At 44.6% G+C, this 26,320-nt stretch overlaps 2 protein-coding genes across 4 annotated transcripts; both read right to left on the reverse strand.

The window, feature by feature from the left end:
- Positions 1-197: 197 nt before the first annotated feature.
- On the reverse strand, positions 198-15,052 carry GUCA1B (guanylate cyclase activator 1B). Its single transcript, XM_059075703.2, has 5 exons — positions 15,012-15,052; positions 9,030-9,360; positions 2,523-2,672; positions 1,034-1,154; positions 198-325 (listed from the first exon to the last, which is right to left on the reverse strand). The coding sequence occupies exons 2-5, from the start codon at positions 9,234-9,236 to the stop codon at positions 198-200; spliced, it is 606 nt and encodes a 201-aa protein (XP_058931686.1). The 5' UTR covers positions 9,237-9,360; positions 15,012-15,052.
- Positions 15,053-15,138: 86 nt separating this feature from the next.
- MRPS10 (mitochondrial ribosomal protein S10) lies at positions 15,139-26,079 on the reverse strand. 3 transcript variants are annotated; one of them, XM_059075701.2, is made up of 7 exons: positions 25,988-26,079; positions 23,224-23,288; positions 23,063-23,132; positions 20,985-21,121; positions 19,902-20,010; positions 18,490-18,579; positions 15,139-18,022 (listed from the first exon to the last, which is right to left on the reverse strand). In XM_059075701.2, exons 1-7 carry the CDS (start codon positions 26,033-26,035, stop codon positions 17,942-17,944), a joined length of 600 nt encoding a protein of 199 aa, XP_058931684.1. In that variant the 5' UTR covers positions 26,036-26,079; the 3' UTR covers positions 15,139-17,941. The 3 variants fall into 3 exon arrangements, with proteins under 3 accessions (XP_058931684.1, XP_058931683.1, XP_058931682.1); XM_059075700.2 differs by having other exon boundaries at positions 23,063-23,135; XM_059075699.2 differs by lacking the exon at positions 25,988-26,079 and having other exon boundaries at positions 23,063-23,135; positions 23,224-23,366.
- Positions 26,080-26,320: the final 241 nt, after the last annotated feature.

Consider the following 26,320-nt stretch of genomic DNA (forward strand, 5'->3'; position numbering starts at 1 on the left):
TGGACCGGGTCCTGTTGGCCACTTCAGGCCAACGGCCCCTCCCCTCCCCACTCAGCCCCACCCCCTGCACAGGGGGATGCCAGGAAGTCCAAGCCAGGCTAAGAGTGGGCATAAGCAGGCTGAGCCAGGGACCCTCCCACTGCTCTGGAAACCTGGTGAGCCTGGAGTCTTGGAGGGCTCCCAGGACCCCGGAGCCCTCAGAACATGGCACTTTTCCGCCTTTGCTGAGAGATCCAGCTACCGGGATTCACGTCTATCTGCAGCATCTTCATCACCCACTTGTCACGACGGGCACCTTCAATGAACTCATTCAGGGACAGCTGGCCTGCACAAGGGGTAGGAGAGACGGTCACAGGGGGAATGGAAGAAACGGGGTGGGGGTGGGAGGTGAGGCCTCCTCTCCTTGGGTGCGCCTACACCTTGTACACAGATGAGCCTGCGGCCTCAGGGCCTAAGCTTGGGCCTTGTTGATTCCCTGACTCTCCAGGAGTCACCTGGAACCTTCAAGGGTTTCTTTAAGGGACTTTATTTGCAAGTGAGTTTAAATTTTACTTCTGCCCGCGGTACCCTCAGAATGCTCTTGAGGGCTCTTCTGGGTGTGTTCCCAGCCAGCTGCCTCCCTGTACAGCCTGGGGCTGGGGCTCTGAGCAACAGCGAGGAGAGCCCAAGTAGCCGGCTCTTAAGTACATGACCCCATTTTTTCCTTTCAACCGTTCTTGGCCCCATTTTCCAGGAGAAGAAACTGAGACCAGGCTGAGAGGGTAAATGTAACACCCTGGTCTGCCCGACTCCAAAGCTCCTCTTCTTCCACTGCGCTTGCCTGGCCTCCATCAGCAACTCCCACAGGAGTTTTAATCACTCTTACAAACCTCACATGCTAGTGACACCCTTGTAATTTTATGTATTCCCCTCCACACCCATCTCACTGTCAGGAGGTGAAGGGCCTTGCCTAAGGTCATGTGGATAGAAAGTGGGGTGATCCAGGATGGGTGCCGTGCCCCCCACCTGCCCCACCATCTTCTCTGCCCGTTACCATCTCCGTTCTCATCCACCAGGAGGAAGATCCTGTCCACGACCTCCTCAGGTGTGAGCAGCTCGCCTTGCTCATCAGCCTCCATCTCCACCCTGCAGGCTTTCTTCAGCTTGTAGATGGACTGTGGGAGAGATCCCGGTGGTACCCACAAGACCCTGCACGCCCTGCCCTCTCCCCAGGACCCACATCCCTCGGCAGGTCATCCCCAGCGCTGCCCCCCAGTCTGTGTATCTGAGGGCCACGGGACCAAATTAAAAGTGACCCGCGGGTCCCATTGTTCCCTCAGGGTCCCACTGGCCTAATTCCAACCGAGGAGTTCCCGGCTTCACACACCGCTTCAGCCCCACGCCTTTGGCATTTCCACTGTGTCAGAGCTGACACCCGAAACCTTTAAGGAGGGATGCGGACGGCACAGTGATGGTCTAAACACACTACAGAGGAAGAAATGGAGATTGAGAGAGGAAAAGAGATTTTAGTGTATTTATAGATATATGTGTGTGTGTGAGATAGGATGACGGGAGAGGGAAAAGCACAGGTGTCTCCCTTGCCCTGTTTCTGGCAATGAGGCAACGTTTGGAAGTGAAACGGGAAAGAGGCAGACAAATGTGAGGATTATCCTTAGTCCTTGGGTGGGGCTGAGGACAGAGGTGTGCCTTCTGGGTCCCCACAGCCCAGTGCAGCGCCTGGCACAAAGCAGGCCCCACTAACGGTGCTGGGAGGCTCAGGGGTTACAGGCAGCCCAGCACCTCCTGGTGGATGAACTTGGGCAAACCACACGACCTCCACGGGCCGATTTCCTTATCTGTAAAATGGACCAACAACCCCCTCCTCAGAGTGCAGTTCTGGGGAGAATAGGCTAATGCAAGTTTCGTGCAGAGTCTGAGCTGTCGTACTTTTTTTTACCCCTTGCTTGTTCTTGCTAGTAGTCAATCAGCTTTGTTAGTCTTTTCAAAGAACCAAGTTTTGCTTTTGTTGACTTTCCTTATGCATTTGTGTTCTGTTTCATTAATTTCTGCTCTTTGTTCTTTTCTTCTGCTTTCTTTGGCCTTAGTTTGCTCTTTTTTTCTAATTTCTTGAGATGACGTCTTGGATCACTGAATTTTCAGCCTCTCTTATTTTCTAGTATAAACATTTTAAGGCTACCGATGTTTCTGCAAGTCCAGCTTTAGCTGCATTCCACAAGTTTTGTTACGTTTACATTATTATTCAGTTCACAATACTTTGTATGTGTGATATTATTGTTTTGATTCATGGAGTATTAGGAAGTGGATTGCCTAATTTCCAAACAGATGGGGATTTTCTCATTCTCTTTTTGTAACTGATCTCTAGCTTAATTTCACTGTGGTCGGAAAGCACACTCTGAATGATTCTAATGCCCCTTCCCACCCCCAGCCCCAGGGGCCCCCACTTCAGCAGCCAGCACTCACAGCCCAGCGGGGCCACATGCCCAGGTGCCTGCCCTGCCCCCCTGCCCTGAGCAGACACTGACCTCCACGATGTCCAGCAGCTCCAGGCGGTCAATGAAGCCATTGCGGTCCTTGTCATAGATCTTGAAGGTCCACTTCAACTTGTGCTCCAGGGTGCCCCTCAGCACAAGGTTCAGGGCTGCCACATACTCCAGGAAGTCGATGGTGTCGTCCTGCATTGGGAGTGGGAGCTGTGAGGCTCCCTCCCGCCCGCCGCCCATATCTCCCTGGAGCGCAGGTGTGAGCCCTAATCTAGGCCACCATCCCTGTAAACTCAGGGCTTTGCCTCCTCCTTGCATTCCGTGTGCCTCTGCATCTGTGTTTGTGCTACTCTCTGCCCTGGAATCTATTCCCAGTCTCCATGCTCAGCCACTCCTATCTGTCCTTCAAGGCTCAACTCAAGGGTCCCCTCCTCCAGGAAGCCTTCCTTCTCACACCACTTCAGTCACAATGATCTCTCTCTCCCTCTTCCGACACTCCCAGCACCTACCATCTATTCTACCCTTAAGTGTTCCGTATGTCTCATTCTCTAGCTACATTCTATGCTCCGGGAGAAAGGAGAGGGGTTTACATTGCTTTTATCCCTCCTCCATGCCTAGCACAATGCCACTTCCCCCCAGAGTCTCATAAATATTTATGAATCGATGAAGAAATGATTAAGTCTGAATTTGAGACTAACATAGTTTTGACAGGAAATTAGAAAGCAGGACCTCACGTGTTTCAGGGTCAGGATCTCAGCCCTCCAAATCAAAAATTGGAATTGCCATCTCTCCCAGGAGTGTCTGTCATTCCCATGACTTTGTTTTTCTTTTAATATAAATTTTTTAAAAAATTTATTTATTTAATTTATTTATTTTTGGCTATGTTGGGTCTTCACTGCTGCATGTGGGCTTTCTCTCATTGCGAGGAGCAGGGGCTGCTCTTCGTTAAGATGCACAGGCTTCTCATTGTGGTGGCTTCTCTTGTTGCGGAGCATGGGCTTTAGGCATGTGGGCTTCAGTAGTTGTGGCTTGTGGGCTCTAGAGCCCAGGGTCAGTAGTTGTGGTGCACAGGCTTAGTTGCTCTGTGGCATGTGGGATCTTCCCTGCACCAGGGCTCGAACCTGTGTCCCCTGCATTGGCAGGCAGATTCTTAACCACTGCACCACCAGGGAAGCCCATTCCTATGACTTTGTAATCAGAAATGGCATTGCTGGCCCAGAGCCCCACTGTCCCACTGGGTCAGGTCACTCAGGCCCGGTTCAAGGGGTGCCTGGGTGGGCAAGGTTTGAGCAGCAGAAGAACACAGCCCCAAATGAGGGCAACAGCAAAAGCCTAATGAAAAACCAAGAAAATAAGATGAGCCTACCTGAAGAGTTTTATTCAACATCCTTTATATAATTCCTTCTGGTCCTCCACACTCCTCATAATGTATTCACCTAATTGAGGTTAGACTGTAGCTATAATTTTAGTTCCTGGATTTTTATTTTAAAATTTCCCATGCCTTCAAAATTATTTAAAATTATACCTTTTCTTCTTCTTTTTTTTTTTTTTTGCTGGGCCATGGCTCACGGGCTTAGTTGCTCTGCGGCATGTGGGATCTTCCCGGACCAGGGCACGAACCCGTGTCTCCTGCATCGGCAGGCGGACTCTCAACCACTGCGCCACCAGGGAAGCCCCCTTTTCTTCTTTTTCAGAGGAATACTGGGAAGTCCCTCCTGCTAAACATGGTTTTGATATTTTATGTGACACAATGAACATCTTTGTACATATGTATTTTTTCTTATGTCTCTGGTAATTTCTCTAGGGTAGATTCTTAGCAGTTGCTAGTTGTTCCTCGCCCCCCACCAGTAGTCTTTTTTTTTTGGGGGGGCGTGTTGGGTCTTCGTTGCTGCGCACAGGCTTTCTCTAGTTGTGATGAGCAGGGGCTACTGCAGTGGCTTCTCTTGTTGCAGAGCACGGGCTATAGGCTATAGACGTGCGGCTTCAATAGTTGCAGCACGCGGGCTCAGTAGTTGTGGCGCACAGGATTCGTTGCTCCATGGCATGTGGGATCTTCCCGGACCAGGGCTTGAACCTGTGTCTCCTGAGTTGGCAGGCGAATTCTTAACCACTGCGCCACCAGGGAAGCCCCTCTATGAATTTTTTAATTGAAATATAGTTGACGTACAATATTATATAAATTCCAGGTGTACAATTCAGTGATTCATAATTTTTAAAGATTATGCTCGATTTATTGGAGCATACAATATTGGCTATATTCCCTGTGTCGTACAGTATATCCTTGTAGCTTATTTCATATGTAACAGTTTGTTCTTCTTAATCCCCTACCCCTGAATTGCCCCTCTCCACTTGTTCTACAAAATTTTATCACGTGTATATACGAGTAAATCTCAACACAAAGAAACTCTCTTGTGTTACCTCTTAAGGGTCACATGTTTCCCCCAACCGTAACACTTGACAACCACTGATCTGTTCTCCACCACAATAATATTTTCACTTTGAGAATGGTATATAAATAGAATCATATAATGTATAACTCTTTTTTTTACTCAGCACAATGCCCTGGAGATTTATCTCAGTCACTGCATGCATCAACAGTCAACAGTTCCTTCCTTCTTATTACTGTATGGTGCACCATTGTATGAATGGTCCCTAGTTTGCTTTCTGTTTGCTCATTGAAGGTTATTTGGCTTGTTTCCAGTTTTTCCTCCCCAGCTCTACTGAGGTAATAATTGCAAAATAGCCTTTTAAAGAACACTGTGTAAGATTAAGGTGTATAATGTGATAGATAACTGGTTGTTCTTTAAAAGGCTATTTTCATTAGTAGTTATTATTTATTAAGCTTACTAAAAATAGATGTTAGGTTTCTTTTAAAATAAGAATTGGGTAGGAAAATGTGTGCAAAATGGCTGGTAGGGATCATCTGTTTTACATACATCGTCTCCCTCAGGTCTGTCATCCCCATGACATGGATGAGGAAACAGAGACTCAGAGGTTGAATAAGTTGCCCAAGAAATTCCCGCCCAGCAAGTGGCAGAGCCTTTCAAGCTACATGGCTTCTCCGGTTCATCAAGGTTGGGAGAAATGTCTTACACCATGCAAGGTCTATTATTGTCTAAAAAATGAACCTGGTGTCTAGCACCAAGGGGAGAACAACAAACAAACAAACAAACAAAAAACCACGGACAAATCCCTACTCTCCAGATCTCTAGATTCCCCCACAATCTTTGTCTAGAACCTTCTGTTCTCATAACATCCTATCTCACAATGATACGGTTTCCACAAAGACCCCTTGCCTTACCTCAAGCCCACTGTAGAGCAGCCCCTTCCTGACAAGTGATCTCCCCTGCGAGTTTACTTCAAACGCCCCCACCCCCCCGGACCAGCTCTGGAAAGCTTCCAGCTGGGGCTAATTTCATCCATTGCACACAAGCTCTCATCAGCTTCAGTTACCCACAGGGGCCCAAGATGATAGAAATGGCTGTCTACTCAAGAGCTGGAGCAGAAGTGACAGGAACGTGATCTGCTCTGTGGGATTACCTGCCTTGTTTCTCCCTGAACGGGCTGCACTGGTGAACCAACCCTGACCCCCACCACTCCTTACATAAGGATCCCGAAGGACATTTGAGCTTCACCCTCCCTTTTCTTCCATCCAGTGCATCACAGGCAAGCACCGGAGGCGAGTGTTACCACCACCACCAGGAGGGGGCGTAGCAGCAGCAGAGACCAGGTACTCCTACCTCCTTGCCTCCACCGAAACCCTGTTTCCACCACCTCAGATTTTGACCTGTGAGCAAGATCTATGAGCTCTTTTGATTTTATTTGCCCTAGAAATCTCAGACCAACTGCCTAGAAACAAGACTTGCTGATACAAAGATTATGCCAAGGTGGAAAGTGGAGTCGGGTGGAGGTTTGGAGACACATAGTGGGAAAAGAAAAGAAAGAAGGCTCAGTCCCTGACAGAGGAGCTGAAAACACCGGCCTAGAATGCTCTTCCTTACAGCAGGAGGCCAAGTAATAAATAGAGAAGCGACGGTGGAGTTAGAAAATTATCAGCTGAGGCCAAACCCAGGGGATGGGCATTTGATGAGCAACAGGAGCTTTACTTAGTCTCAAAGTATCCCCCTATAAGATGCTTATAAATTACAAAGGAAAAATAGTCACTTTACAGTGGTGGAACCTGGCAGAACACCATGTATCCAAGTAATCGAAGTGAACCACTCCACTAATGGGACAAACTAACATAATGTGCCCCCTGACATGATGCACTCAGGAGGACACAGCATCTCTTCTGGGGCATTTCTGCCAGAAGTGTAACCTGAATCTCATCACGAGGCAACATGGGACAAACCCAAATCACTGGTCTGCAGTCTTCGAAAATGTCAGAGTCAAATAAGATAAAGAAAAGCTGAGATTAAAGTTCCCAAATTAAAGGCTAAGAAAGAGACAGAACAAGTAAATGCAATGTGTGATCAAAAAAAAAAAAAAGTTACAATGGATGTCATCAGGACAATTGACCAAACTTGAATATGGATTGTCGATTAGATAACAGAATTTATTACTGTTGAATTTCCTGATTTGATCACTTATTAGGTTAAGAGAATGCCCTTGGTCTTAGAAAATACACAGTAGAATACTTGGGTAAAAGGTTGTGATGTCTATAATTTTCTCTAAAAAATATGTTATGTATATTTATATGCACAATATACACATATATGTATATATTATGTGTATGTATATATACATAAATACATAATACATTACACGGAGAGAATGGTAAAGCAAATGAGGCAAAATGTAAACAGCTGGGGAATTTGGATAAACTGTACATGAGAATTAATTGCACTATTATGATTTTTCTGTAAATTTAAAATCATACCAAAATTAAAAGGTTGTTTTAAAAACAAATGATGAATATTATATGCTGATTTATAGGAGGAGATGAGGTATAAGAGGTCAGCCATATTATTCCCAGGGGCTTCATAATCCCTTTGAGATCCTGAATTGTTACTATACTGAATTTTAAATGAATTTGAGGAAGATTGATAAATCTATGATATTGACTCTTGCTATATATGATCTATTTATTTACTTTTTTTTTTTTTTTTTATTTGCGGTACGCGGGCCTCTCACTGTTGTGGCGTCCCCCATTGCGGAGCGCAGGCTCCGGACGCGCAGGCTCAGCGGCCATGGCTCACGGACCCAGCCGCTCCACGGCATGTGGGATCTTCCCGGACCGGGGCACGAACCCGTGTCCCCTGAATCGGCAGGCAGATTCTCAACCACTGAGCCACCAGGGAAGCCCTATTTACTTTTCTTATGACATTCAACACTTAGAAAAATCATTTTCTCTCTGAAAAAAACCCAACAAACTGCCTTCTGGGCAGGAGCACTTGCCTGGGACTCAGGACCCCTGAGTATATGATCTTGGTCAATCAATTCACTGAATTTGGAATAACAACCTCTGCCTGTTCCCTCCCAGGGCTGCTGCTGCCTCAGAGGCGCCTGTGGAGAGGAGCTTTGGGAAGGCTGAAGCTCACTCTAGGCCCCGAGATAGGGTTCATCTCTAAGGAGGTTTCTGTTGCAGGGAATGACGCTGACCCCGCCCTCCCGCCCCCTACAGGCGATGAGGAGATGTGCACTGACCGGTACCAGGGTCAGGTTGGGACCTGAAGAAGCGTTCCCAGTGACTCTCTCTAGAAAGTGAAGCTCTCCCCCTACAAAGAAGTGGGGTACCCACCGCTTTCTCCAGATTAATTTATCTAGGTCCAACCCACCTCCCCCTCAATTTGGGGGACTGAAATAGGTATTTGAGGCAAACCTAATGGTTTAAAGTACTGCAGAGGCGCTGGACTGGATGGCCTTAAATAATGAAGGGATTTCAATGTTTGAATTCAATTCCCAAGTGCGCATTTACAAAATATATTATCTTCTTAGCTCCTGGTGCCATCCAAGGGCTGGAAGAAACCCCGTGGATGGATGATTTCATGGAATCTTTTATGGCCTGAAGAGTAGAAAGGGGCTTTTACAATAATCCGTCCAACCTCCAAGTCCAGGAAGGAGCCTCCTCCAGCTTTCTGGGTGGGAAGAGCTGACGGGTCTCAATTCGAAGGACCCCAACAAGGGGGCGCTCACAACCTGTTCCAAGATAGCTCCACCCATTTAGAGCAGCTCTGGAGCCCCTTATCTTTACAGCGAGGGGTGCTCTGGTGGGTGCGAAAAAACAGGCCCTCCGGCTACAGAGCCCTGTCCATAAATACACGCAGAGAGGGCTGGACCGTGCACCTTTCTGCGGAGTCTCCCCTCAGCTCTCAGGAAGAGGGCCAGTCACATGAGAGCGGAGAGGTGGAGGGGAGGGAGAGAAGATGGAAAGAGGAATGATGGGGAGAAGAGTTTGGGGGAACAGTGAGGCAGAAAAGGTGAGAGGGGATGGAGAGAAACGAAGAGCAGAAGAGCAGGAGGGCTGGGGAACGGAGCTCCCACTGAGGATGCTCCTTTAGCACCGGGATGAGACCTGAGCCATCGGTCCTCCCCCTCAGGGCGCCTTACCCCGTTCTTGTCGAAAGCTCGGAACATGCCCTCTACATACTGGGTGGCCTCCTCGTTGCCCGCGACCTTGAAGAAGTGCTTAAACTCGTGCATGAAGAGCGTGCCGCTGGGGCACTCCTCCAGGAACTTCTTGTACCACTCCTGCAGCTCTGCCACGTCCATGGCGCCGTTCTCCTCTGCCTCCTCCCAGCTGAACTGCTGCCCCATCCTGACCCCCGGGGATGTCAGGGAGCAAGGGTCTGTGCTTCTTCCCGGGCTTCTGCCAATGGATTCCTTACGCGAGGGCCCTCTTCGTCCCTTTCCTCCTCTTAGCCAGGCTCTTCATCATCTCCTAGCCAACAGAACGGGATGGGCAGTGCAGGGGCCTGGTAGCAAGGGGGCGGGACCAGGCCAGCTAAGCGCCCTAAGATCATTAGAAGATTCCCCTGGAAGGTATGACCTCCAGTCAGCTAAGCTCCCCCAGCCTCACCCCTCCCTTTAGTCTCATCAACCAACTAAGCTGCCAGGCAGATTCTGAAGAGGGAGAAGGGGAGGACACTGAGAGGCAGGCAGATGGAGGCCGAGTTGGGAAGACATGCTGAGACCCTCCCATCTCACATGTGCTCCCTGTCCCTTTCTGTTGGGCACCATGCTGCTCCAGGGAGGCCCATCTTGGAGACAGAGGAGACTCTGAAGTCCAGAGAGGAAGCAAGGCCAACTCCTAGCCCATAAAACAGAATCACTGGTGAGCTGGGGCTCGCCCTTCACTTGGCCTAATGAGGAGCAGCAGGGTCTGTGATGCGAAGGGCTCTGGGTGAGCACCTCTGTCCCCAGGCTAACTCAGTCCCCAGCATGATATCTGAAGCTCCTTTACAGATCACACCCTTGAGTCTTGGAAGTTCTCCATCTCTTCCACCCCACCTTGGCCCCCATTCACTGTGGTCCCTGGGCCAGCAGCTGCAACATCTGGGAGTCTGTTATAAATGCAGATTCTCAGGCCCCTCCTCCCCTAGTGAATCTGGAACTTGGGGTTGTGGGGCCACAGTCTGTGTTTTAAAAAGCTCTCCAGGTGCTTCCACGGCACGTGAAGTCTGAGAATGTCTACCGGAGGCCTTGCTACCATGAATTTCTCTACTGATGGTCTGAAACATTCAAACACCGTCATTGCCTCTCCTTCCACTCACTAACACTAACAGCTTCACTCCAGCAACTCACCAGCCCTGTTGAGACTTCCAACCCGTCTATCACTATGCTTTTTAACATCTGACACATTCTCACTTTCCTCCTTATCCTTACGCACGGCCCAGAACTCTTGTCATTTCCTTGCCATGACCTTGACCTTTGCACCCCTCTCTCCCTCTAACTACTCGCTTGGCAAAACCTGGCCCTGGCTACAGCTATCCCCTTAACTAGGCAATAACACCTCATCTGCACCCGAGGCTGAACACAGCTGGAAAAAGTCAGAAAATCACACTGGCCACACACACTTCAAATAATGCCGGACAGTTGTACTGCACGCTCTCCTCTGCTGACTTGAGTCCCTTCTCCCCGAGATGACTCTTCCACCACACTTCCTGCCCTCGCTCCCACGTTCAGCTGATGACCTTGTCACATCCTTCACTTCACAGAGAAGCAGATGCATCTGACAACCACCTCATCCTCCCATAGCAGACACACCTCTCTGCACCTGTGCTCACATACCCGGCCCCTCTTCCTGGTTCGATGGACGCAGCGTCCCTTTCCCACTGCTCCCCCTGTAAGCTCCTCCACTTGGTTTCTAGATGTCACCTCCCTTTGCCTACTCAAGCACTTCATGTCCACAGTAATCCCTTTCTCTTCTGCACCCTCCATTTATCCTTCTCTAATGGATGATTCCCGTTTGCAGATGTGCTTTAATATCACCTTTATGAAAGCAAGATTAAGCAAAACAAAAATTCTTCCTTAATCCCACATTCAGGATCCCACTGTGACTTCTTTGGGCCTACCCACATTTGCCTTCATGGGTAACAAGATTAATATTGATAATTAAATATTAAATAAGGAAATATTAAAAGTGCTATTTTATCATTCATTGGTAAAAAGATGAATATAATCCAGTCCAGTCCAGGTTGCATTATATTAATTCTTTCTTCTGGTTTTGAAAATTAAAACATTTAAAAGAAATTAAAAATATAGTGGGCCCGGGGACTTCCCTGGTGGTGCAGTGGTTAAGAATCTGCCTGCCGATGCAGGGGACATGGGTTTGAGCCCTGGTCCAGGAGGATCCCACATGCCACGGAGCAACTAAGCCCATGCGCCACAACTACTGAGCCTGCGCTCTAGAGTCTGCGAGCCACAACCACTGAAGCCCGCACACCTAGAGCCCGTGCTCCGCAACAAGAGAAGCCACTGCAATGAGAAGCCCACGCACCGCCACGAGAGTAGCTCCTGCTCACTGCAACTATATAGAGCCCGCGTGCAGGAACGAAGACCCAACACAGCCAAAAAGAAAATAAAGAAAAAATAAATATTGTGGGCCCTAGGTACTGTGCCTACTGGATCCACTGGCCCTGCCGATTCCTACTCCCCTCCAGCCACTGTCCTGACTTTGGCTCCCGTGACAACAAAACCCCTTGTGGAAGATGTTATTTTCCGAAACTGGCACAGCAGTAGGTCTGGTCTCCCATGTTCCTTCCATCAAGGGTAAGAGTTTATTTCTCCCTCTCTTCAAGCTGGATGGGACTTTATGGTACTCAATGAAGAGAATGGGCAGAAGTGACACTATGTGACTTCCGACACTAGGTCGTCAAAGGCGACAGGGTTTGTGCCTGGCTCTCACTCGGGACTTGCCCGGGGAACGCAGCCACCATATTGTGGGGAAGCCCAGAACACACGCAGGGCTTCCAGCTGACAGTCAGCCTCAACCACCAGGCTGAGGGAGTCAGTGAACCTGTAGATGCCTCCAGGCCTGGCCTTCCAGCACTCCAGCTGATACCAAATGGAGCAGACAGTGTTCCCAAACTGCAGATCTGCATGCAAAGTAGGTGTTGTCATGAAGCTATGAAGTGTTGGGCATTTTTAAAGTAGCAATAGATAACTGAACCTGTTTTGCATCCTCTCCATTTCTTATTCTCTCCTCAACTTACTCCAATTGGATACTCATCCCCATCACTCCAAGGAGAAGGCTTTACAGTGGTCACCAATGACCTACTCTTCTTACTCAACCTGCCGGCAGATTCAGCACAGCTCACCGAGTGAGTTCTTCCTTCAAACACCTTAGGTTTCAAGGCCCCACATGTGTCTGATTTCACTCCAGTCTCACTGACTGCACATCTCCTTTGCCAGCACCTCCCCTTTGCCAGCACCTCCTCCTTTTAAACAAATCTCTTCATGCTTGGGCTTCCCAGGCTTGTCCTCAGTACCATTCTCCCATCTACTCACATGCTCTCCCCAGAGAGCTCATTCACCCTCAACATTACATACCATTTGTAGATTCCAGATTCATGAGCCCAGCTGTCTACTGGACAGCTCAACTCAGATCACAAACTTAGCAAGGCCAAAGCCAAAGTACTGATTTCCTTCCCAAATCCCTCCTCAACCCTTCTCAACCTCAGTCACAGCATCACCATTTATCTAGCTGCCTAGGCCAAAAATGAGGAGTCACCCCTGAGCCCTCTCTTTCTCTTAGATCTCATTTCAATCTATTAGTAGGTCATTCCATCAGCTCCACCTCCAAACTTATTCTGAATCCAACCACTTCCCATCCCCTCCATTTCTGCAGCTCTGGTCCAGGCCACGTCCTCTCACTGGTCCACTGCAGCAGTCCTAACTGGCCTTCCTGCCCCCACCTCCCCATCACCTCCCTCCTTCCAGTCCACACCCAGCAGCCAGAGGAGTGTGTTCTAAAGCGTAAATCAGATCCTATCACTGTCCTGCTCCAAACCCTCCCATGGCTTCCCACTGACACTCCGGATAAAATCCACACTCCTTCCATGGCTGTGAGGCACTATAGGAGCCTCCTACTTCATCTTCATGTTGCTCTGCCCTATCCACAGACACACCACACTCACTGGGCCTTAGCACTGATGGGTCCTGCTGCTTGGAATGCTCTTCCCCAGACCCTCACATGGATGCCTCCTTCTTGACATTCTCCCTTCCTCAGAGAGAACTTTCCCAACCTCACCTCAAATAGCTACTGAAGTAATTCTGACATTATCCTACTTTATTTGCTTCATAGTGCTTAACGGCTTATGAAATGATCTTATTATTATTTTTGCCCCTAGCATGTCTTCCTCACTAGAATCTAAGATCCTTGAGGAGAGGGACTTCAACATACACACTGCAGAATTTCCAAAACCTAGAACAGTGCTTGGCACAAGCAAGGAATTCCTGGCAGAAACAAGACTTGTTGAGTAACTGGGCAAAGTGCTTGACACACGGTCAGAGCTGAATTGACGTGTGCTACTCTTAATTTTACAAGACAACAGCTCTTGATTCCTTTGAGAATGCCTGGGTTAGCAGATATGTTTTTCCTGTTTTTTTTTTCCTTGGCCGCGCTATGCGGCATGCAGGATCTTAGTTCCCCGACCAGGCATGGAACCTGCGCCCCCTGCAGTGGAAGCACGGAGTCCTAACCACTGGACCACCAGGGAATTCCCTAGCAGATATTTGTCGATGGGAAATGATAATGGGATTTTAGCACTGGAAGAGGCCTCCAGTGATTTTTCGAACTTGTCCCCATCTCATCACACCTGAAGACAGCATATGCAATCCACTGCTGTGGGTACCTGTGCTCAAGAGACCGTATGAATGAAACAGAACTTGATTTAGCCTCTGGCAGAGGAATGTAAAATTCAATTGGCTTTTCATGTGGGTCAGTTGCCCATGACCTGCCCTTAAATACCGCTGAGCTGTTGAGGTATAAATATATCGTTTTAAAGAGGATTAGGACCCCACAGAGAACAATAGCGTGAAGTGAGTAACAATAGTAAGGCTTTAAGGAGGACAGGGTTAGGAATTGAGCAGGGATTTGCAAAGAGAACCCTGGGGATCGCAGGCATTCAGCCGGAAGCCTGGCTCCAGGGGTAAAGAAATGCCTGTGAACAACAAACCAGTGTCTGCAGAGCCTGAGATGGGCCTGGCGCAAAGCCCCAGGGTTAACTGTCTCCATGCCAGGGTTCCTATAACCCAGCAGGCCACTCCTTGCTAGCGCTTAAACTCTCCTCTTGCTGCCTCAGACAGTCAGGACCAATGTCAGCCTTGAGACCACAGGGATCACACTGTGGGTTATGCTTCTTGCCTTTATTCATACACATTTACATCTTTTATTCTTTATTTTCCCCCAGTCAATCTCTACTTCTAAGCCTTAGGGGAAATGAGTAGCACACTTTGCTAATGTGCAAGGGGAAATAAATCTGGATTTTAGGTTTGAATAGTCTGCATTTAATGTGTGGGCATTTGAGTACATCCTAGCCTTTAAAAATTAGGTTCTGGGGCTTCCCTGGTGGCGCAGCGGTTGAGAGTCTGCCTGCCAATGCAGGGGACGCGGGTTTGTGTCCCGGTCCGGGAAGATCCCACGTGCCGCGGAGCGGCTGGGCCCGTGAGCCGTGGCCGCTGAGCCTGCGCGTCTGGGAGCCTGTGCTCCGCAGCAGGAAAGGCCACAACAGTGAGAGGCCCGCGTACCGCAAAAAAAAAAAAAAAAAAAAAAAAAAAAAAAAAAAAAAAAAAAAAAAAAAAATTAGGTTCTGAGGCTCTGTCTTCACTAACCTGAACTCAGACAAATCAGTTTTCACCTTTTTGTCTCAGTTTCATCTGTCAACTGAAAGGTCAATTGAGTGGGCAAGTCAAACTTAGTTTTCTCGCCTATAAAATGGGGAAAATAGTAACTACTTTATTGGGTTGTTATAAAGATTAAATAATATCTGTAAATGCTTGGCATAATGTATGGTAGTTATTATAATAAGCATGCTACATGTTTTCTCATCTAAATTAAATTTTGCAACCACTGTAAGGTGTTATCCTCACCTTAGAGATACTCTGAAGTCCTTCCCAGCGGGTTTTTAAACAGTACAGCACACAAGCATCTGCAGTTATCATCAAATTTGTTCTGCCATCTGGTAATAGCTGTCAACTGAAAAAAAAAAGCACAATCTAAAAGTCGAGAGTTATGTTTTATTTAGTGGACAAAACGGAGGACTTAAGCTCAGAACACAGCATCTCAGATAACTCTGAGAGACTGCTCCGAAGAGGCAAGGGGGAGAGTCAGGATATACAGAGGTTTTTGCAATAAAGACCAGGTATTCAGAACATCAAAAGATTACCATTAATTAAAGAAAAACGGGTGTCTCGAGTTAAGGAATTCTGCACTTTTCTAAGTATGGGGTGACACAAGTCTGAGCTCACTGAAATCATCCCTTTGATATGCACCTCAGCTATCTGGGGCAGTATCCTGTGCTTCTCATCCTGAATATCCTCAGGGTGCACTGTCAGGGTGGTTGTAATGTGATGGCTTGATGGCTGCAAAATCCTTTGTTTACTGATATGGCAGGCAATATTCTTCATTCACATAGCTAGTATTTACTGAATGTCTATTATCTGCCTGGTACTGTGTGAGGTGCTTTACAAGTTACCTAATTCAATACTCCAACCTTCCTAACTTTTATTTCCTACATTTTACTAATGAGTAAACTGAGGCTCTGAGAGGGTTAATAAACACCTTGCCCGTTTATAGCAGTTAGTGGGTTTGAACTCTTATCTGACTCAGGCCTGTTTTCTCTACTCGGCTACTCATGAATGTTGCAGTAAAGCTAATTTAATAGTGTAAGAAAGGAGGAAGGGTAGCTGACAAACAGAAATGTTACAAAAATAGACTGATTTAAAATAATTGCTTTATGTATTTACTGTGGCATATCTAAGTGGCCAAAGGACATATAAGTAATTCTCCCTGAAAGAATCAAAACTAGGCACTGAACGAGTTTAATCTGTAGAGTCTACCAATAATTTAAAACAGACCTTAACATTATTTTATTTAATACGAAAAGAAACTATACTTCAGATCAGAGAAAATAACAATGAACTCAGGTCTTCACCTCAATAAAAAACCGTCTCACTTCCTACCTGCCTTCTGGTCCATCCTGACATCAGGTCTACTTTTCTCACTACCTCCCGTCACCATGAACAGAAAGTTGAGACTTGGGCATTAATTCTAATTTTCAGAACATATATTTTACTCAGGAGACCCAATTAAAAAACAAACAAAAGACCCCTCTCAGTCTATCAGAATGAAGAAATTACCTAGTTTACATCAAGTAGGCTTCAAATATGCCAAGTACTTATGTCAAGGAAATACCATTAATTTTTGTTGTGTAGTTTATCTCTGTATTTATCTTAAAACAAGATTTTAATGTATAATTTGAAGTGCTAAATAATCTGGTTTAGAGGCTACTTTAGTCTGAAAACAGCTGGAAGTGGATGTACACCTTTAAAAGAGAGCCACTGGAGGCGAGTATGTAGAAGTCATCCTATTATAATAAAGTGATTGATACTGTCTATAAAAAAAGCACAGAAAAGGATTAGATGTGGGTCTACATTTATTTTTAAAGAATTATTTCTTTCAAAATGAAAATGAGTTGCAATGGCTGTGTTGCTAGATAGTTACTATTATACTGCTCTTGTTTTATTGACTAGTTCTTAATCCTGAGGCTTATGCCTGGGATAAACAGGCTTTAGGCATTTGTGAATGACACAGTCGACGACTGAGCTGCAAATAGAATGAGGTCATGGGGCACAAGGGCTGTAATTCTTTTCATGTTAATGACAGTAATGTAAGTCTGATACATGAGCAGTGTGCATTCAGAACACTCATACCTGATAGCAGGTCGGGAAAAGAGAACAGGGACTCCAGTTTAAGGGTGGAAAACTGAGAAGTCATAACTACCCCAAAGATGTGAAGGAAACCACAAAAGACATGGGCCAGATTCTGCTGTAAAAAGGAAACGTATCACTCCCTTGGGGTTGATACACCAACAACCTCAGCCCACTGTCATCTTGACTCTTTCAGAGCTTTAACTACTATTTAATTTTATGGAAAAGTAGACATCCCCAAACAAAAAGAGTGCTATTCACCAAAACAAAGAGGTCTTATCAGCATGGAACTTAATAAGGAAAAGTATTCATTTGTGCCTTGCACAATTTTTGAAAGCTGTTATTTCTATTCAATTTTTGGTATTTACTATGGTGCTGGGTGCAAAGCCAACAAAAGAAAAGCTTATTGAATAAATGAATTACAGGACGAGTGAAACGACACAGTAATTTCTTGAGAGCTCAAATTCCATTATAGTGACCCTTCTAGGCAGCCCTGAAAGGGTTTGGGCTACAGAAGAGTTCAGCGCGTGCCACAAATGTGCTTGCTCTGCTATAAAGTATATCAATTTTCAAGAATGTAATGCTCACATGAGGTAAAACTTGGAGGTCACCACCCCCAAACTAGCATATGCCGGCCTGCACTAAGGTAAGTATCAAAAACTTTAACTGCTCAGTGTTAAATTAATCCAAGTTTCCTTCTAGGTCCCTCAAAAGAAAGAAATGTGTGTGAGGAATATTTGAAACACTTTTAGATGAATGAAAAGATACAAATCACAATCAGTACAAACTAATAATTGAACAATAGTGGAATAACAAAATATGAATTTGACTGCTTTGGTACAGAGTGGTCCAAATGGTTTGCTCACATTTGTTAAAATCCAAACTGAAACAATGACATGTATAAAAGAATAGATAAGGTGGTTCCTGCACAATAGTCTGGTGTATCGTAAACTTCCAATCCCTGCTTTCTACTGATCAGGCCGTGCGGCCTCAGGAGAGCAGTCAGGGTGACTTGAGACTGTCTTCACTGGAGACTCACTCCACTTGACATGCTCACTTCACATCCCAGCACAAGTGGTCACTCTGAGACTTTATGACTTGCTTTCTTCTTCCTCTGGTATTGTTTTCCAAATTGGCTTCTTGATGTGTTCTGGTAACTGTTCTAATTTTGTCTAAAGAGAGAAAAACAAAATTATAATATAATGTGGACTTAACTCTTCAGCCACAAATTGAATTTATTCATTCTGTTCCCTCAAGTCCTCTTGACTTTTTTCTTTTACCCTCTCATCTTGTTGTATAGCTTTGAAACAGAGAGAAGAAAACTCGATGGTAGATAAACATTCTCAATACATAATCTATTTGCTCCTCAGTGATCTCCAGAGACCACCAATCAACGTGGAACCCGTGTCTTGACAACTGCTAAGAGGGAGGAAGGCATCAGAGGTGGCTCCAGGAGGACACGGGCTGCGGGGGCAGCATTCTTTTGAGCTGCGCCCTGCACGGTGGGTGTAGACCCCAACCACTATGGCAACTCTGCCTCCAGGTCCTCCCCTCCACCCAGTGGGCTGGAATCAGGCGGCAATGTATCAACACAACAATACACATCTCCCTCCAACAGAGGCAGAAATTCAAGTCATACCTTTGTAACTTCCATGGCAACTCCTTCAGGTAAGTTTCGCTGAATATATTCCAAGTAGACATCTGCTGTACTCCCAGTGAGATGTTCTAACTAAAATTTCAAACGTGAAATTGATTCATGCTATGCTGGTTTTGAGGGGTTTTTTTTTTTTATTTTCTGGTAAAAGCAGTAGAGCCTTTTCTTCATCTGTGAAATCTTACAGAATCCCAATTTAAAAGGAAAAAAGTGCAGATCCTCTGGTTGAACTGAATGAGGGGAGCACAGTCGCAATGTCCCCTTTCCTCCTAAATGCCTTAAAGCCAGGGCTTCATGGAACCCAGATGGCAAGCATGGTATCAAAGCAATGTAAGAGTTTCACAAAACAACTCAAAACAAAAGGAAACAAGACTAAATTATAAAATAGAGTTAGTATAAGATTTTGTATGCTCCATGGCAAGGTGGATAAAATTTTGGATTTTTTTTTTTTTTTTTTTTTTTCAGTACGCGGGCCTCTCACTGTTGTGGCCTCTCCCATTGCGGAGCACAGGCTCCGGATGCGCAGGCCCGGCGGCCACGGCTCACAAGCCCAGCCACTCTGCGGCATGTGGGATCTTCCCAGACCGGGGCACGAACCCACGTCCCCTGCATCGGCAGGCGGACTCTCAACCACTGTGCCACCAAGGAAGCCCAAGGATTTTTCTTTTTCGTTTAAGGGTAGGACTATGTCTTAATATCTGTACTCTCAATGCCTACTACAGAGCTTCTCATATAAAACATGCACAAGCATTTTTTTAGTAACGCTTACCAATCATTTACTATGAGATGAAATATTCTAAGTGCTTTAGATAAGTATCTCCTTTAATCCTCACACTAACTGTATGAGATTGGTACTGTTATTATTTCCAACTTAAAGATGAAGGACTTGAGGCACAGGTCACACATGCCAGTACTTGGACCTGGCTGTCCAACTCCAAAGCCCATGCTTTCCCTTAACCACAAGACTGTGCTGACTTGGGTGGTTGAACAAATGAATGATAATCGACGAATGAAAAACCTTAATGCTGCCCATCATGGACATGGAGAATTCAGTGAGCATGTGAGAAGAATTATTAGAGCTGTGTGAAAACGTAGCTAGAAGTTATGAAATATAAGCAAAATTATTCTAATGCTAGCTTACTCTATAAAAATTAGTCAACATACTGTGCACTACTGAGTTAAAGTATGAACTACTCTGAAGGATGGCTTTACTTGAGTTTGATTTTCCTATCATGCTGCTTCTATAAACACAGAAAAACACTTACCTTCTCTACCACTATCCGGCATGCACTGCCTGAAAGGAAGTCTACTGGGTAAGGTTAAAGGAAAGTTATGATGTGCTAATGTGAAATTTGGGGCATTTCAAAAAAATGCCTGAATGTCTGAAATAAACTCACCTCTAAACATCTGTAAAGTGTTCTCATTTCATACTGAACCCTGTGCTTCTTGAAAATATGCACTGATTTGAGAAGAGTAAATCGCTCTATTTTCCTTGGAGGTTCATGTCTGGAAAATTAATGGGCGAAGCAACATACTTAAGCTAAGTGATGTTAAAACCTGAGTCACTGATATCAAAGCAAGATTCCACAATTTTGCAGGTCAGGCTCACACCCAATTATAGGCGTTAACTACCATTTTACAGGCTTCCATTTGTCAAGACTGTCATCTCTAACAACTGCTGTCATGAAGCTCCGGCTAAAATAAACCTGCAGACAGCAATAGGAACATTTGCCATCGACCCAAAAACAAGCCTTGGCATGCACGTGCACACACACATGCCTCTGGCTTTCACACCCTTGAGCTCTCGCAGTGACTAAACATATGAACTGTGAGGAGCAGCACCGTATGTTGGACATGGTTGTAATGTCTGCTGTGTATTAGATACAGTGAAAAGCACAAAACCATGGTCTGTTATGGGAAATGTGTGAGTTCTTTCAGTTTTGCTAGAAGGCAAGACTGGCAAAGCTCCATATGGGCCTCGTTCAACATCAGAAAGAGCAGGTGACAAAACATAGGAGGTGCTTATACTTGACCTTGCGGTGACTTGAAGGCCATACGAAGCTCGCCTTCCTCATGCATGAAAGTACTGGGTGAATGGTGTTTCTTAAGGCAGTCTTGAAACAATGAATATAATAGCAAAGATACCAAATCCAAGAGGCCTGAAAGAATTGCTTGTTCATCTAATCCACCTCCCTGCCCCATGGAGATCCCAGACACGAGGGCTTCTTGGGCCTCCTAAGTCTATGCAATTTCTAGAGAAAGGATTCCTTCATTTCCTTTGTTCACTCATTCTAGTATTTACAAATTCTGGTAGACAGGAAAGGAGGATCCTGCTTAGAATAATATAACAAACCTAATCTCTCCCCATCATGAGTTTTTATCCCATTTTAAGAGCTCAGACCTAGCTGGGACTGGCAGTGTTTTCCTGACTGATTGTGTTATAGCAGCTAACAGGTCAGATTAAGAAAGATCATACTTACACATTAACAGAGATACCAAGTTCTTTAGCAGCAAGCACTGCAAAATGTTCATAACTGTCCAATACAGCCTTATCATGGCCTTTTACTAAAACCGATAGGCGCTTATATAACGTGTCTGGTTCATCAGAAACGGTTATCTGTAATTTTAAAATAAAAAAAGCTTCAGTCATGATTCCTCTAATATTTACAACTGGAAAATTTAACATATTACCCTCACCTGAACTTCAGAGTTTACTAATAAGTGGGGAGAAAAATGCTGAGTAACATCTTAACACAGCTTAAATATCTAGATACAACCACATTCAGACGCCACAATGACCCTTAAGAATCAGTTAAAATACAGTTTGAATCAAAAGGATTTTCAAGCAACCTACAAAACCACCAACAGAACCTTCGAGCTTAATAGTTATTAAACCCCAAATATACAACAGGAAAGGATTTGGGGTTCTGTTAATAAAAGTAGCTTGGTCAGAAGACCTGGATTGAGAATTAAACTCTGCCACTTAAAGCTGAATAACAACGGCAAGTAATATAATCTCACTGAACTTTATAGTTTTCTCACGTATAAATAGGACAATACTTGTGCTACAGCTCATGGCATTTCTGTTGGGAACAAATAAGAGAGCATGGATTTAAGTGCTTGTAAGTTATGAAACATTGTTAAACAAAGGAGAGCTATTTCTATTCATATTCTTTTTATTAGGTTTGTCCATGTTTATTTTGCCTGCTCTAATAGAAAAATTACTCATTTCTAACTAAAATGTCATGACACTGACTGTACAAATAACTTCTACCTCTTCCACCCTAATACTTAAAGATCTTAGAAATGATGGGTTTGACATTTCTGACTTTCTTCCAAGAGGTGAATTACCTTCACTGCATTCATCCATCAAACCAGTAATTTATATTACTAATCCAATGTTTCAGGGTTAAATTACTTTGCCCTTGAAAGGAGATCTACTTACTAACCAGGAAGCTAGACACTCACTCTCAATTACCCCAAATAGGGTTGTTGGAAGAAGAGAAACACTGATATCCTATCTCTTAAGTTGAGGGACAAGAGAAGGGGGAATATAGCCCTAAAATGTATAATGACTGGTCTCTACAAGGTTTTCAAGATAATTCTGAATCTGTTACAAATATTAAAAATCAAAAGATTTTACACAAATATTTGAATTTCATTTAGTTTGGAAAATTCAGACAATCTGACATCACTAGGTCTAATTTCCCACATGGCAACAACTGGCTACAGTAAGTAGCAGCTGTCTTGCTTATCAAGGGTACAGCCTGCCACTGTGCCCACCCTGTTACCGTTCCTTACAGGCCTGGCCTATGCAGGCATCTGAGCTGGAGACCGGGGTTTATATATGCTATGAAGTGAAAACACTGAACCAGCAGGCCATTAGGTATAACACAATTCCATTTTGGTGCTCATGGTGTGCACAGATGATTATATACAGACAAAGGTCTAGAAGCATACGTACCAAACCGTTAAAGGGGATTATTTTTGAGGAGTGGGGCTGGAAGCATTTGGAATTTAAAAAACTACAAATTATAGTTTGTAATTTTAGGATTTAAAAAAACTACAAATAATACAAAAACTGGGTTGATGAAATCATGGCTTTCACTTAAAGGAAACAAGGCTACACAGCTGCTCCTGGATTTTCTCTACTTGTGATAATGCTCTCTCTCACAATAAAGCACTGTTCACTGTTCGATAAGGACTTGAAGCCTACCAAAAAAAAAAAAAAAAATCCATAATGTAATCCCAAGTATCCAGCATCATTAATTATGACAACTCTGTACACTATGCTGAGCTAAAAGCAAAAGACTACTCATTCCCACAGTTATTTGGGGTAAATACTTTCTTCGGTTAGCTCTTACCTTAACAGCCTGAAAGCGACCATGAGCACTCAGGGACATCAGTGAATACTTTCCTCAGGTGCACTGTGCACCTGCCGGTATTCCAGAACAAATTTTTTTATGCATAAAGTGTTTGGGAAACAGCCCCAAATGAAATAATGAGGAAAATTTATTGCTAATGTAGTTTCTTATGCCAAGAAATAGGGAATGCATACCGTAGGCTTTGTCAAATCCTTGGGAACATCAACGTGTAGGTTTGAAAATTGTACCCACTTCATATTGGTGCTGCTATGTGCGGAAACAAAGAGAAACCTAAGTAAAACAGCACAAGTGCCCATTTTCTTATTCAGTTTAGCACATCCAATTGTATACTTACAGAAGAAGGCCACCATTTTTGGCTGTACTGCTCCTGGAACTGCATACAGGAAAATTCCTCGAACCCTTAAGAAGAGGAAGATGTGTGTTAGAATTAAAATCAATTCCCAAACCATTCATAGTTTCCATTAAAACCCAAAAGATGCAGGATGCTTCAAATAACAGGCTATCTCATTACTTTAGATGAAGATATTGGGGTAACTAAATTGCCAAATTAGATTTCATTTTAAAAAAAGAGGACAGTGGTAGAGTTGATAATCAAAAAGGACTCTCAAAATACTAGAGACTATATTTTTTAAAGCTCAGGAGCAAGAACTTATTTATTTATTTATTTATTTTTGGCTGTGTTGGGTCTTCATTGCTGCGTGTGGGCTTTCTCTATTTGCGGCGAGCGGGGGCTACTCTTTGTTGTGGTGCGCGGGCTTCTCATTGTGGTGGCTCCTCTTGTTGCGGAGCACGGGCTCTAGGCACACGTGCTCAGTAGTTGTGGCTCGCGGGCTCTAGAGCGCAGGCTCAGTAGTTGTGGCACATGGGCTTAGTTGCTCCATGGCATGTGGGATCTTCCCAGTCCAGGGCTCGAATTCGTGTCCCCTGCACTGGCAGGCAGATTCTTAACCACTGCAGCACCAAGGAAGACCAGGAACAAGAACTTTTTAAAAAAAACAATTCTCACATTAACAGCTATGAATTAAATATGCAGACATCAAGGAAGAAAACATGTGACTTCATTTTCCCATTTTTTTAACAGATTAAATATATTTCAACATAATACTTCTTTTACTTAAATATTTTCGAGCATTAAAAAAAAGCATCTTTATAATTTAATTTAGGGAACTGGAATAAGAATTCTAAAGTACCCTTCTTTGAAGCTTTCATACACCTTTTCCAGCATATTTATTTCTTGCTTTGGCTGAGACAACTAGCTTATAAACATCTAATTTTATAAGTAAGTTGAAATACACATTGGAATTTACACCCATCTTATATACCACTACTGTGCCTCATACTGCAACAATACAGCATTTCCAAATCCTTATTGTTAGCTTCCCCTGGTGGAACATAATTTCTAGTTGTAGGAAACCTATGGTATTGTATGTAATACACATTTGCCACCCGTTTTTTTCTTAAGTTTTCCCAAGATTTAAAAGTGTAACCTGAGAAACTGGAAGCTCAATAGGATCCTGAAAAATACGTTAAAGATGAGAATAACAGTTTAGTACAAATGAAACTTAATTAGAACAGAGGGTCACCTATGTTAAAAAAAAAAAAAACCCTATTCTTAGCTAATTATCTTTCTTCCACTCTTCACCCAAGATGGATGCAAATCAAAACTTTCACAGTCTCTCTTGGATCAAGGGAGAAAAGCAAAAAGAAGAAAGGAAATCAAGCACAATACAAGGTAGTAAGAGGTACATGCCATTTTCCACACATAATCACAGAGAAAATTCCCTCCCCACACTTATACCCCTAAGCCCACAATCCAGTTGTGTAGAAGGTCCACAGGTCTAAGGAATATGACACTTCCCAGGCATCTTCCCCCAGTATAAACCCCCTGCTTTTAAAAAGTTGGAGCCTAAAGTGCTGTTACACCCACAAACTAACCTTAAGAAATTCTTAAGCTTTCCTTCCTTTTTTTCCTTTCTTTCTTTTTTTTTTTTTGAGGAGGTGGAGCCTGTTCTGGGTAAATGCGTCTTAAAATAGTTCAAAATTTCAACCTCTAACACCGCCTGATTTAATAACGGTGGTTCTCAAAGTGTGGTCTAAGGACTTCTGAGGGGCTCCTGAGACACCTTCAGAAGGGGCCCGGGAGACTAAACTTCTTTTCACAATAACAGTAAGATGTAATTTGCAACTTTCCCACTCTATTCTCTCACCAGTGTACAGTGAAGTTTTCCAGAGGCTACAGGACGTGTGATATAGCAACAGATTGCAAAAGTAGCTATGAGAGCCAAGCTGTCTTCTATTAAGCCAGACATTAAAGAGATTTGCAAAAACGTAAAACATTGCTACACTTCTCTCTCAATTTGTTTGGGAAAATATAGTTGTTTTCCATAAAAACGTTAATTATGTTAACATGCAATGAGTTTATTAGTGTTATTTTTAAATGAACAAGCATTTTTAAGATTCTCGGTTGTATTTTCTAATAAGCTAAAACCCACAAAAACCAAAGCTCTTCGGAGTCCTCAACCATTTTTAGAGTGTAAAGAAAGGGGTGCTGAGGCCAAATAACTTAAGAACCGCCGCTTAAATTTTTGCTTTTTGTCCAAAGAACCGAGCAGAGGATATCTAACCCACTCCTCTAGAGGATATCTAACCCACTCCTCTGACTTCAGCGAGTCTCATCTAAATCTCAGAAACCCGGGTCTCCGGAAGGTATCTCTATCTGGTTCCGTGGGAAGCGTCTAAGATCTCGTGCCACCTAATTTTCGCGCGGTGAACCTTCTTGATTGACTTCTCTGAACCTCAGTTTATTTCGCAAACGTGAAAGGCAGGGTCTGGAACATTCGCTGTTCAATATCCTTTCCAGCCCTGACAGTCTACGATTTTTCTAGTTCCTGTCTTTGCCCTGACTCATTAACTTATGTTTTATTCTATGAGAAAATTCGAGATAAAATCAGCCCTTTTCTCGCCACCTTCCTGCAAACAACGGGCCGTGCGGAATAAATATCGCGGAAAGCTCCAGATGTTAAGAATGACAAGTGGCAGCCAGACGTAATGGTAACTGTCCTTGTTGGGCCGCGTAGTCCCCCCAGCACACCCCATACCTGCCAGAGACGCCGTCCGAGGGGCCCAAACGCCGCTCTCGCCGCCATCTTGCCGTTCCCGCTTCCCCTGATCGCTTCCGGGGTCACAGAGGGGTCCTCTGACCATAGAGTTCAGCAAAAGGAGAGAGTGTATCTTTGTGTTCCGGCACCGGAACAACCATAGAGACGCGATTCCACGCTCTCCGAGGGTGGAACTGTGAATGTAGCCGGCTTCCTTCCGGTGGCAATCTGACCCGTACGCCGTCCTGTGATAGGTTTAGCTCCTACCGAGTTCTGTCAGCGCTTTCTTTTTCAAATCGTGTTTGTCCTTTGCGGTTCCTGTTTTGTTAAATG

Source organism: Kogia breviceps, chromosome 10, assembly GCF_026419965.1.
Source record: "Kogia breviceps isolate mKogBre1 chromosome 10, mKogBre1 haplotype 1, whole genome shotgun sequence".
In the NCBI taxonomy this organism is placed as follows: Eukaryota; Metazoa; Chordata; class Mammalia; order Artiodactyla; family Physeteridae; genus Kogia; species Kogia breviceps.